The sequence below is a fragment of the Galleria mellonella genome, unplaced genomic scaffold (assembly GCF_026898425.1).
Source record: "Galleria mellonella isolate WM207_F2 unplaced genomic scaffold, CSIRO_AGI_GalMel_v1 utg57, whole genome shotgun sequence".
In the NCBI taxonomy this organism is placed as follows: Eukaryota; Metazoa; Arthropoda; class Insecta; order Lepidoptera; family Pyralidae; genus Galleria; species Galleria mellonella.
Window position 1 is genome coordinate 2,961,787 of NW_026442119.1, and position 14,660 is coordinate 2,976,446.

Here is a 14,660-nt window from a genome sequence, read left to right on the forward strand (position 1 = left end):
ATTTTTATTAACCAGTCAAAATACTTACAAACTATTCTTAAAAAATATGGTATGAATGAGTGTAAAGGTTCAGATACCCCTATGGACCCTAATTTTAAGTTAGATGATAATAATATTGATATGTCATATGAAAAACAATGTAGATCTTTAATTGGTTCACTTATGTATGTAACTGTTAATTCTAGACCTGATTTAGCTTATTCTGTGTATTATTTAAGTAGATTTCAGTCAAAACCAAATGAAATGTTATGGAAGGCATTAAAAAGAATTCTAAGATATGTAAAGCAAACTATTAACTATAATTTAATTTTTAAAAATAATTGTGATATTCCTTTGTTTGGTTTTGCTGATGCAGATTGGGGTAGAGATGTCGATCGAAAATCTACTACTGGTTATATATTTAAGATATATGGAAATACTGTAATTTGGAAGTCTAAAAAACAATCCGTTGTTGCCCTAAGCACTACTGAAGCTGAATTGATTTCTCTTTGTGAAGCTTGTGTAGAATCCTGTTGGATTATAAAATTGTTAAAGGATTTAAATATTGTAATTGATAACTTTAAAATATATGAAGACAACCAGAGTACTATAAAATCAGTTCAGACTTATGATCAGCGAAAGTTAAAACATTTGGAAATTAAGTATAATTTTATTAAATCTAAAGTAGAGCAAGGGGTAGTTAAAGTAGAGTATATAAGATCTCAATATCAATTGGCAGATATATTTACTAAACCTGTTGGCAAATGTCATTTAATTGAGTTGATATGTAAGTTGGGAATAATAATGGTGGAAGCTGAGGAAGAGTGTTGAGTTTAATTGTTTGGTATCTCCAGCCTCCACAATTATTATTTTAACAATTGCAACATTACACATAGACAACGGAAGAGAAGTGACAGTAGAGTAAGCGAGAGGGCGCTGCATGATTCTCTCTGGGGTTTTTGTAACAAGTAATATATATGGCTGAGGAAATTGTAATAGATAAATATAATAAAAGTATAAGTGTATTTCAATACGTGTTTTTTTATTGCTTGGCGCAAGTGCTCATGCTTCATTATATCAAACATAAATAAAATTATCAATACGTCCCTGAGAGGAGGGAAAGGGATTGTTATTAATGCGGATTATCAGTTCCATTGCTATCAATATATCCTATCAGGTCGACCTCCACGTGGTCCCCCCTGGAAATCATCGTGTTGAAATCCAAGTGTAATTATCACGATGGGCTAACTGACCTGCCTTTTCAATTTTCACCTAACGCCCCTCACTGGAGTGCAGCCAGTGTATACCGTTAGCGCAGGCGTTATTATTCGATAATCATCCATTGAAAAAAAAGTGCGTCCCTGAGGTTTAAGTGCACACGCAAATAAAAACAGCAATGTCACAACACGTCAACCTCGTGCGAGCATGTCATATCACATGTGTCTACGGACTTGCAAGTAGGTATTAGGTATACCTAAGCTGTAAAAGCTCGGGAGAGATTGGAAAATCCAATTTGCTTATTCATTCAATGCCAGGTTACCTATTCAGAGGATTTCGCATATTTGTACTGTTCTAGTTTCTGTAACTGTAACGAGTTAACAAAGTTATATAGGTTTACGTCTAGCAATCTGATTCTACGGATTCTGTTGTAGATAGATATATATATTTACATATATAAATACAAATACAACTACTAGTTTTTAATATACGACTGTGTGAGTAGGTATACGGTTAGCGAATGAAACTGACAAATTAAAAAATAACAGTATGTATACTGCCCTAAAGTACGTAATACGAGGTTCAAACTGAAAGTCCTTAGAAAATCAAAAACTGATTAAATTAGCAAGTTTTTGCCTTTATTTTATTTTACCTCTACCACTTTGCAGTAACTATTTTTCAATCCTCTAAAACAATTGTTGCGTAATGACCTGTCCTTCCAAAGAACGAGGCCACCATCTTTTTTCCCACGCTTCAACTTCTCTTCACTTTAGTTGGCAACTCCTCGGAAGGAAACACCCACTGAGCTGACTGTCTTTTAGTTTAGGGATCATAACAGTAAATCCAGCTTTCGTCTTCTGTAATTATGTCAAACACAGAATTTGAGCCACCTCCGTTAAATCTTTTATGCATTTCACGGCACCAATCAACACGACGGAGTTTTTGAGCCTCGTTCAAATTATGAGGTATCCACGGGGCACAAAGCTTCTTGACCGCCAAATGTTCATGGAAGATTTTGTGCACTTGACTCATACCAATCCCTAAGCTTGCCCGGATCTGCTGATAGGTCACTCTTTTGTCAGTTTCTATCATACGTCGCACAACACTGATGTTATCTTCAGTCGTCGCCGTAGAAGGCCGTCCCTCATGCACATCATCGGTGAAATTAGTGCGACCACGTTTAAACTCATTAAACCAGTTGTAAACAGTGGCACGAGACCAGGCTTCATCGTAAAACGCCAATCTATCATAACTTTCTTGTTGACTTAAATGACCTCGAAAGTCATAAAATATCATCGCATGAAAATTTTCTCGTATTATGAACTTAACGATAACGTTACACAGACTATTTTCAATTTGCCGTTAAACCGTAAAACAAATGGCAAATGAATAAATTATATATCCAGTATTATTCGTAGAGTTCTATTTTCAAAATTTTAAGAATTTTTTTTTATTATATTGCTTTAAAGTAGCCAGTTCTGAAATTTTTCAGTCTAGCCCTCGTATATATGTTCTTTATTGCACTTGTAAATTACATAGATAATATATTTATAAATATTGTGAGCAAGGGTGGACTTATCTCTGAAAGAGATCTCTTCCAGTCAACCTAACACAGTGGGAAAGCATGTCGTTAGTGGGCAGCTAAAGTGCACGAGTGTACGAACAACATTAGTACTAACACAGATAATATAATACTATACTAGTGTAAATACGAGTGAAAATTTGAAGTTGTATGTATTTTTCAATGCTAAATCTTAATAAATTAAAAATAAAAAATTTGTCAAAAAAAATAAAAAAACATTTAGGGGTGGAGCACCCTTATCATTGAGGCGTATGATTAATAGATGTTGGCTGATTCTCAGACCTACCCAATATGCACACAAAATTTCATAAAAATCGGTAAAGCCGTTTCGGAAGAGTTTGGTAACAAACACCGTGACACGAGAATTTTATATATATATATATATATATATATATATATATATATATATATATATATATATATATATATATATATATATATATATATATATATATATATATAAACTGAACTACTGAATTGATATTGAAAAAAAAAATATTGGAAATGTGGTATTTGAAGATGGTATTTAAAGATTAGAAAAACCAATTTGTAAATATAGTTAAACAATAAAAATTCAAACTACTGATTGATTTTTGACGTTGATTGAAAATAGTACTTAAAGGAGAGGGATTATATATTCTATAGTTTCTCATTCAAGTCTCTTGATAAATCCCTTTATGCAATCCCAGGTTTCCGATAGTATTTGTTATGAGCTTAATTTGCAACTACGTAGGGACCTAATTCACTATTGGAGCTGGCTGATAGATTACTGATTGGACCAGTCTCAATATAGCTCTCACAATATACATTTGCAATGATGTTTGGATACGGTCGGCAACAAAACTTAACATACATCTCATAATATACATGTACAATGATGTTTAGGTACGGTCAGCAAAAAAATCAATTTAGGTTTTATAATGTACATACATTTATAACGATACTTAGGTACGGTCAGCTACAAAACTCAGTGTAGGTCTCGAAATATACATGTATAAATATGGTTAGTTACGGTCAGCAACAAAACTCAATATAGATCTCAAAATAAATCATTATACATTTATAAAGCATCACTATAAATATATAATGATGCATAGCTACGATTAGCGACATAACTTAATATAGGTATCACAATATAAATGTGCAATGATGCTTGGGTACGGTCAGCAAGAAAAGCCAAGGCCCTGATTGTAATAATAATATCGTTAGCTATCCCTAGTAGGTTAGAGTTGGCTTATTGTGGTTAATTCTATTAGATTAGATATAGAATGGGCCACCTCTTCCTTCCTCGTGGATTTCGTAAGAGATGACTAAGAGAATTCAATGATTAAGGGGTTGGCTAACCCGCTTGCCAAGCGTGGTGCCTACTGGCAAAACTGCCCAAGAGGGAGGCCTATGTTCGGCAGTGGACAGTTAATGACTGATATAATGATTGGATGAATATAGGAATGATTTTTTAAGTTGATCGTATCGTGTTCATTATATACAAAGAATCAAATCTTTCTTCTTTGTACTTAATATTAGTTTAGATAGATTCTTTATGTGAAACATGTATTTTTAAGTGTAAAAGTCTAAAAACATTGTATACTCGTTTAATTTTCCTCTAGTGGTGCGTATAGGAGAATTTTTATTAGGAGCCGCATTACAAACTAGCGCCTTCGGTACAGAAACCGATCTGAGACCCTTCGGTCTCCAGGGGGCGCTTAACCTATTTTCATTTCTTTCTTGTTTTTATTTTTCTGAATACGGAGACTAAAAGCTACGGACGGACGTTGGGCATTTCAATTTACTAAAGGGATAAAGCAGTCGCTTTACTCTGTAGAATCATACGAATTATTCCGTATACTTCGCCGGTGATACTGTCTGCCTGTTAATAGTGTCATCATTGTGAGCTATGTTACTGTTAGACTGGAAATATTAAAATAAAATTAAATGTATTAAATGATTTATATTAAGTGGCTATTTTAACTGTTCTGATCTTCTTATGATCTTCAATTTAACGTTGCTTTGTCATAGTACTAAGGTGGTAAACAAGCATACAGTCCATGTGATGGTAAGCGGTTACCATAGTCTATGAATGCTAGCAATACCAGAGGCATTACCCTTTTTTTGAAGAATCCCATGCTGTAGTCTCTTGGAAAAAGCTCGACAGAGAGCTCATAACATGAGCGTTTGTTGCTTAGAAAATATTTTCATTATTTTATGTAAGGAATCTTGACTATGGAAACTTCGCAAATTGTTACTCCTTGCGCAAGCTAAATGAGATAATATTGAGGTGATATATAAATGTTTTGAAATCTTTTGACCTTATTGATAGTATCTAATACACACTGTTGACTTCCATAGCGTCCACAGTGGATATCATTGTAGTTAATTCCTGGTGAATTTGTCAAGGTACTAGAATAAATAACTTGATTTGTTCCTCACCTTTATACTCCGCAAGCGTAAACCAATAACGCAAGCGAGTTTTCATTCTATTTTCACTCAGTATACAAATGAGATGATGTGAAAACTGTGTTAGATTCGTGCCATCGCAATGCATAAGGATCTTGGACAGTTCAGAGTTAGTATTCTCAACAAAAGTACATGTAAGAAAATCTGATTAAGTTAAAATGAGTTTCGGACGGTGTAAATAATTCCATAGTACGTACGTACGTAGCTAAACCGTTGAACTTATCTTAACAAAGTTCACATAAATCCGTCCAAATCCGGTTCTGCCTATTGAATGTCCAAACAATCTATCTGCGTGTACCCAACATACGCCCGGCTGCGATGTCAAGAAAAGTTAGGGAATTCCTTAATTAAGGGAGCTTGGCGGCGCGTTGCTAAATAACAACGATTTAAAGGAACGTTCATAAGGCTTACGTGAGCCCATGTAATCCCTACCCCTTTCTTGCGATATGTGAACTAGTGTATTCGAGTATTTTAGTATTCGACTTTGAGTACTCAGACATGTATTCGAGTTCGACTCGAGTATGAGTATTCGATTATTTCATTAAGCTCGAATATCTTTTTAATAGATTTTTTATACTTATTTTTATTAAAAATATAGTTATTTGTTCATTTTTCTTTCAATGATATACACACATAATGTGAAACATACACATAAAAACTTATGATATACATACAACTTGTATTCGAATATTCTGTATGAGTATCTCTCGATTCGAATCAGTCTGAATAAGTACATCATTAATGTGAATCTCACATTAATGATGTGCGTATCCTTAGTTTTAGAAAAACCTTGAACTTGTAAAGAATAAAGATTATATGCGTTGGGATGCTGATAATTGAAAAACCTTATCTGTGTCAATTGAATAAAAAAATAAACCTACAACGCTCGAAGATTAGGGATATTCATGTTACAAATTATCTATGGTTTGTTCTTTTTTACATCATTATGTCTTTTAAGGGGCTATTACACGTGTAATAGTACACATTTTTGTTACAAAAATTATAAGTATTAAATTGAAAATATCATGCATTTGTTTTTTATCCTTAACTCTTTTTTCTGCTTCATTAAACAATACAAATGATTGAACATATTTTTTTAATCAAGTTAAGGACTTTCTCGATCATGTCACATTTCAAATAAAAATTAGTAAGTATATGTAAGAATTCCTAAAATGAGACAACGTTACGACGAATCTATTCCAACAGAGATGGATTTAGATTGTTATTATTATTTATAGATAACAAATAAGCTATATATAAGTTGTATAAGTGAAAGTGACGGTGGACAAGCATGAATTGCTATTTATTCCTCATAATCTACCGGATTTGGTGGGTTAAGTCGGACCAGCGTCCGTTCCTGGTGGCCGTCATCAATCTTGCTCAGACCCGCATAATCACAGAAAACGAAACGTGGATTTATATGCTGACCTCCATTTTTAAGCTGTATTATTATTCGTATTTAGTTTACATTAGCTGTTGGAAACTAAAACTTATTTATGTGTTTTTTTTTAATAAGTATATTTAATTGTTTTATTTCTTTCATTTAGTTGATATTTACTGTGTATACATACATAAATATATAAATAAATCTCAGATGAATTATTATGTGTACAGTCCTGTAGCGTTATATCATTATTAAATAAGAAATGTTTGATTATATGTAGTTTGTGTTTTATTAATAATTAGCTTTACCTGTCACTTTGTCCGGGTGCCTAGGATACGTTGCTTGACCGAGATACGAGTATACAGTACCTAGCCTATGTCCTTTTCTATTTCATATAGTACTTGTGATTGTATCGTTAAGGATCTAAAATGTGACAAATAAACAAATTTTCACATTTATAATATTATAAGGGGATTCAATTAATTAATTAGTAAGTATAACTAAGATTTTGTTCAATAAGAAAACAGAAGTTTCAATTAGTACAAAATTCGAAAGATAAATTTACAACCTAGGATAAGTTTATTATATATATAAAGATGTTGTTTGTAAATCATTTTATTAAGATTAGTAGACTTTGTTCTATTAAAAAAAAAAAAACAGCGATTTCAAATAAGACAAGATTGATATTAGCTAATTCTTATTTTTACTACACTATTTATATATTTTAAAATAAATTAACCGCAACTATAGACGACGTGAAGTTTTCGTGGACATTTAAAGTAATTAAAATTAAAATAGAAATTTGTGCGTTGACGAGCAGATATCGCTTCGTAATAATCAAGATTTTTGCTTCAAAGAGATAACTTCTGTTGTAACAAAGTGAATATGCGATTAACGCGAAAGTTAACGGGTTAATTAGTTAGGCGAAGATATCGTGTAACATATGTCGGGGTCGTGTTGGCCCCGGCGTAGAATGGATCACCCCTTCCGTTCTCGCTTGTGTCTTATGAGCTGACTAAGGGAAATTAATGGTTGAGAAATGGGCAGCAGCGTCCGTCTTTAAACATCACCAAAGTCAAACTGCGGTTGCCAACCCGCCTGCTAAGTGTGGCAACTACTGGCATAACTGGCCTATATTCAGTAGTGACAATTAACGGCCGATATGATGGTAATAATAATCGTGTAACTTAAAAAATAATACTTGAAAATCTTCTCTTGGAAGTCATTTAAATCAAATATGAGCTATGGAGATAGAAAGCAAACCCCGTGATCTGTTAAAGAATGTGCTAATAACGAGATCGGCAAACGGGAAGATAAAGTCTGCATCCGGAGGGTGAATTTTAATTAAATGCGCCTACGACATTAATGAGATGAAAGAACCGGCCTCTTTCGTGATTTGTTTGTCCGATCTAATTGCCCCGGGCTGGGGGTTGAACCTATGAATTTGATTTGAATTATTACTGTCTTAGATGGGGTACGGTCAGCAACAAAAGACAATGGAAACATTGTGATTTTCAAAATTCCTATAATCCACTACATATAGTATGTATGTTATTTTTTTATACCACAAAGGTGGCAAACAAGCATACTGTTATTGCATCTATTAAAGTCACTCTGACCTTTTGTGATCTTCATACAATTCTGATACTAATTTGTTGAGTTACTTACATAACATTAAGTAATGGTGTTATTTTGAAAATGTGTTCATAGATTTTTGGTGCTGACAGTACCACTTTAAGGAAAGTATAATTAAAGAACTATGTTTTTTTAATGGATAAAGATATTCTTTATATTGTGATGGAACGGTGCTCCTTCTTACGAGTATGTTAATAGTGTATAATGCGGATAATGAAACGACAAGGAAGTAATCAGGTCCGAACTAATATCTTTTATTCATTTGTTTACAATAATATATAGCAATATCTATGTATTTTAGTTACAATATCTATATGCCAGTCTAATAACGAATGTGTTAAAAGTTTGTTATCCAAAAAATAATACTGAATAACAGACTTTTAACATATTCGAAAAGAGATATCAGACCGATTTTGGAAATATCGTAATGGGTAATGACCTTTTTCCGTCGTGAATGTCCAGAGAAACCCAATATATAGATATCGGATAAGTATCCATATTATTCATGCCTACTATATATCTTTAACTTAAATACATAGATAAGGAGTTTTTGAGATTCATAATGTGCATATATGTACTATAAGAGATTGTAATAATCTTAAAACACGCGTAAGGAAAATGAATAATACATAGACTTATACATTAATACTGACTTAGTTATAAGAGAATACGAATAAATGCCATGGCAATGTTGTGTATGCATCAATATTACTCGGCGAAGAGGGGACAACACGAATACCCCAGTCCGTAAACCAAATACACTTGACGAATCGGTGATGTCATGTGATGTTACTATGAATCAAAGTGAAATGGAATGTTCCGTGTCTGCTGAAAATCATACTATTTCGCTGCAACAATTTGGAGTTTTGTTGGATTCTAGATTGGAAAGGTTTAAAGCTGATTTTTTCTCAGATATTAAGGCTTCCATAAGAAGTGAGATTCACTTGGCTATTACTGCATTAAAGGATGAATTCACAGTCACCGTCGACTTTTTAGAGGAAGGACAAAAAAGAATCAACGGTACCTTGGCGGCTGCAGTTGAGAGAGTTTCTGAACTGGAATGTAATAAAAACAAGCTTCAGGGTGATATTTACGAACTTGAACGTCGATTAAAAATTTCTGAAAAAACATCTCGTAGCATGAACATTGAAATACAAGCTGTTCCTGAAAAACGCAGTGAAAATGTTGTTGGTATTTTCAAAAAAATATGTGATGTGATTAATTTCCCTATATCTGATACTGAAATTCATGCATGCCGCCGAGTTGCTAAAATTAATTCCTCTTCAAATCGTCCTCGTAACATACTTGTTACTCTGCCATCTCCTCGTCATCGTGACAATATCTTATCTGCTGTTAGAAAGTTTAATAAGGATAACCCTAAACAAACTTTAAGCACATTCCATCTTGGTTACTCTGGAGAAACAAAGAAAATGTATATAGTTGAACATTTATCTCCTGAATGTAAGGAACTTCACTCACTAGCCAGAAGATTTGTTAAGGATAAGGCTTATAAGTTTGTATGGGTAAAATATGGACAAATATACATTCGAAAAGATGAACAATCAAGTGCTGTGCTAGTAAAAAACGCTGAAATGCTTAAGAGACTTTTATAATTTTTTTTTCTTTCTCACTCTTTGTACTCTGTTTATGTATGAATGCTATCACTTTATATTGTTTTTTTTTCCATATGTTAATATATTATCAAAATGTCAATCGCTTTCGTTCAAAAGTTACTGAATTCTATCTTAATTTATTGAATACCGATTATGAGATAATTTGCTTAACTGAAACTAATTTAAATTTAAGTGTTTATAGTGAAGAATTGTTTGATGAGCGCTACAATGTATTTCGTAGGGATAGAAGTAACGAAACTAGTGTAAAGGCAGAGGGGGCGGAGTTTTATTGGCTACAAAAAAACTATTGAATGTATCTCGTAGATATGAATGGGACAGTTCAGCTGAGGATCTTTGGTTAACCGTGCATTCTCCATTGTCTAAGTCTTCGGTAAATATTTGCTTAAGTTATTTACCTCCTGATATGCCCCTCAACAAAGTTATTGCATTTTTTTAACACTGTCAAGATATTATTTTAAACAATGGTGAAGCTGATTCTTTCTTGCTTGTTGGTGATTTCAATATACCTAATATAACTTGGCAACGAGACTCTAATTTGAATATCATGCAGCCTATAAATGCTTTTCACTATAGAGCTTCTATACTATTAGAGACTATGGCAATCTGTAATCTTAGCCAATTTAATCATTTGGTCAATGCAAATGAAAGAATTCTTGACTTGGTTTTGAGTGATTGTGGCAGTATCGATGTTGTGAGCGTTGAACCACTTAGTAAGATAGACAAACACCACCCATCTATAGCTATTAACATAGATTTTCGCCAAGGTGAAATGATTTCTCTTAGTAGATCAAACTCTAATAATTGTAGACCTAATTTTCGTAAATGCGATTATACTAAAATTAAAAATGAACTGAAATCTATAGACTGGATAGCACTGTTTTCGGATTTAGATGTGGACTTGGCTGTTGAATTATTTTATTCTAAGTTGAATGAAATAATTTACCTTTACACGCCTATGCAGAGTTCCAAAAATAATAAATACCCGTTTTGGTACAATTATGCTTTAATACGTTGTATTCGGGAAAAAAACAAATATCATAAAAAAATTTAAAATGTATGGGAACCCAAGAGATTATGACACCTTTAATTTACTTCGTCGACGTTGTAAACAGATGATTGATCAGTGCTATAAATCGTTTGTCAATTCAGTAGAAGATGATCTTTCAGACGACATTAAAACTTTCTGGCGATATGTTAATAGTAAAAAATCAAACAATACAATCCCTCAAACTATGACCTACAATAATATAACGGCAACAGAAATACCCGGTATATGTGAACTATTTTCTGATTATTTTAAATCAGTCTTTGAAATTTCTACTGGTGAAGTCAATTATCGGCCACAAATAAACACGCCAGTCTTGAGTAGTTTAACTATAACCTCTAAGGATATAATTAAGGGTATCAGAAAATTAGATTCTAACAAAGGCGCGGGGCCAGATGCTATACCAGCCTATTTTATTAAAGCTTGTGCTGAAGAAATTAGTGTGCCTTTGGAAGTTTTATTTAATAGATCTCTACACTACGGTTCTTTCCCGTCTTATTGGAAAACCGCTTTTATTATACCTATATTCAAATCGGGCGATAAAACGAAGTGTGAAAACTATCGACCGATAAATATACTGTCTTGTATGCCCAAATTATTCGAATCTTTAATATATATTCATTTGTATAACCATGTTAAACAGCGCATAATACCTATGCAACATGGATTTGTTTCTGGTCGATCAACTATTAGTAATCTACTTATCTACAAAAACTACATTTGTAATGCATTTAATAATCGCCAACAGGTGGATTCAATATACACTGACTTTTCCAAAGCCTTTGATAAGGTGAACCATGAACTAATGTTAAAAAAACTTATTTCATATGGGATTCATGGCTCATTGTATCGTTGGTTCGTATCATATATTTCTAATAGAAGTCAAATGGTTGCTATTAAAGGTTTCCAATCTACTCCTGTTATGGTAACCTCAGGAGTTCCTCAGGGATCGCACTTGGGTCCCTTATTATTTATTTTGTTTATTAACGACCTAGTAGACTCTATAAAAAGTGAATGCTTGTTTTATGCTGATGATCTCAAAGTTTATCGCGTAGTGAATAGTTTCAAAGATTGTTTGCAGTTACAGAAGGATCTTGATAATATTTACAAATGGTGTTGTGCCAATAATATGTATATGAACATAAAAAAATGTAACACAATATCTTTTGCTTCAAGGTCTCTAAAATTTATATTTGAGTATAGCATGAACAAGCAAAAACTTAAGCGTAAAGATGTGGTTAAAGATTTGGGAATAATGTTTGATTCAAAGTTATCTTTTCGTGTACATTATGATTATATCATCAGTCGTTGTAACCAGTTGCTTGGGTTCATATACAGAGCAACTAAAAATTTTAATAAACCCCACAGTTTACTATACTTATACAAAACACTTATAAGACCCATTGCTGAGTATGGTACTATAATATGGTCCCCATATTATGCTATTCATGAAGAAAATATTGAAAGAATACAGAAAAGGTGCCTTGCAACTACTTGTAGACGATATGGCTTAGTCAGGAAACTTCAATCCTATGCTTCGCGAATGAAATACTTTAAATTAGATAATTTATTATCTAGAAGACAATCGGCTGAATTAATTTACTTGTATAAAATTGTTAATTCTATGGTTGACTGTCCCTCGCTACTTAATTTACTATACTTTAATACTAACAATAAATGTCGTAACTCCCGTGTTTTTGATGTGCCAAACACTAGGAATAATGTTTCATTTAACAATTCCATTTTAAGAATGTGCCGGTCTTATAATAATGTTCAGCGTGGTGGTGCTCATCAGGATGGTGAAAAGCTTGATATATTTGGTCAGAAGTTCAGTAATTTTCGTCACGACGTTTACGTATTATTTTCCTCTGTAATTAGTAGATAGTTTCTTTTGTTGTAACATATATATGAACGTAATATGTACACCGTGGTATGTGTGTTTCTGTATGTGTGTGCGCGCGCGCGTGCGTGTTTGTGTGTGTGTGTGTGTGTGTCTGTGTTTGTATGTGTGTGTATATATATATATATATATATATATATATATATATATATATATGATTATCCATTTTTTGTTGTTTAAATTATATTGTGTTTACAGACTTTAGCTGTGTGTTTATGTTTTGATCATGCCGTGTACGCAAATTTTTGGAGGATTAGCTTGAACAAAACATAATTGTAGTTTATAAATTAATGTAACTATGTTAATTCTCTGTAATGTGTACCTATTGAAATAAAATAAAATAAAATAAAAATAAATGTGGGATCAATAAGAATGGTGTTTAAAGATTAACAGCCAAAAGTAAGATTAGTTTGCAATATGTAAGAGGCTGGCTGGTTTAAGTGGTAGCTCTAGGCCGCATCAAATTTTCACCGTCTCTTGGCGAGAGAAAAGGTTTTGACAAAACGGTGTCGTTTTGGGTCCCGTGCCTTTAAAAGGATGCCGTACTTTCGCTCTCAACGGAACAATAAACCTATTTCTTTTTTCTTTATCTTTCACTTCAGTAGAATGTCTGTGAAATGATGTCCGTGACGTAAGGGGGCGCAGTATGCTCGAATATTGGATTCAATATAAACTCGTGCCTAGATTATGGAGTACTAGTATTTACACGCGACTTCACGACGTACACGTGGTCGTAATGAATTGGTAAAAATGAATAAATATAAATAAAAATTAGTTTATGTTCTTCTCAGTCCTAGATAGAAATCCATTGGTCGCTGGTTCCAATTCGGTTCAAAGGACCAAAATCTTCTGGATAGTCCGAGAAGAAGGTTAATTTGTCTCCGCAGGTTATTAGGTGGATAATATTAATTCGGAAAATTTTATAAAATAAAACCACGTATTAATCCTGTTCCTTCCTTACGGAGCCATTTTTAATTATACTTTTTTACTGTAAAGTTTTAATCGTTTTTTTTTTACAATAATAATGTAAAGGAAATAAATCTATGTTTCGGATAGAAACAGATACTACTCCTCTATTCATAAAAATGTCAAATATCTCAATAACTCATTTTAGCTATTGAACTGTTTAGTCTCTTTCTTTGATTCTAAATTCCTAATTTGTAAGAAAGTGACAAAACTGTGTAATAGTTAAAATAGGTTTGTAGAAGTTTTTAGTTTTTATGAATAAAAGGTTTACGTGTACATGTAAGTATATGTTTATCAAATTTCATATTATAGTATTTGGATCTTTCCAGAGATCTATCTCTGAATCTATGGATATGTGAATATAACAGTCAATACGTACTTAAAAAAAAAATATAATGTACTTGCATACTTGCATAGTATTATTTCTTTGAAACTGAATATTATTTCCAAAGAAAAATTATCAACAAAACGTAAAACAATTTTGAGCCTTCATACTATCAACCATAATGACCATATTAATATGAGAAGAAACCTTTAGTTTCACGTTCTGTTAAAAGTGTACCTACTAAGTGGTAATAATTTCGATTTTACCTTGTATGCGGGAAAAATCTACGCCTTTAAAATCGCGCGCAAAATTTTCGTATTTCGAATATAGCTAATTGTCTATTTTATATTATAATATATGCATAAGTACGTCGGCTTGACTTACCTCATTATCATCATCATATCGGTCGTTATGTGTTCAATGCTGAAAATTGATTTACTCATAGACTGCCATAAGGAACGGACCTGAGCCACCTGCATTTACTGACAATGCAATCTGAGGTCGTCATTTCATCATTGGAGGGTCATTTTACACTGCG

At 32.8% G+C, this 14,660-nt stretch overlaps 2 protein-coding genes across 2 annotated transcripts; one reads left to right on the forward strand and one right to left on the reverse strand.

The window, feature by feature from the left end:
• Positions 1–2,019: 2,019 nt before the first annotated feature.
• LOC128201694 (protein GVQW3-like) lies at positions 2,020–2,493 on the reverse strand. Its single transcript, XM_052899399.1, has one exon. The coding sequence runs from the start codon at positions 2,491–2,493 to the stop codon at positions 2,020–2,022; it is 474 nt and encodes a 157-aa protein (XP_052755359.1).
• A 6,535-nt stretch (positions 2,494–9,028) lies between these two features.
• LOC128201695 (uncharacterized) lies at positions 9,029–9,865 on the forward strand. Its single transcript, XM_052899400.1, has one exon. It carries the CDS (start codon positions 9,029–9,031, stop codon positions 9,863–9,865), a length of 837 nt encoding a protein of 278 aa, XP_052755360.1.
• Positions 9,866–14,660: the final 4,795 nt, after the last annotated feature.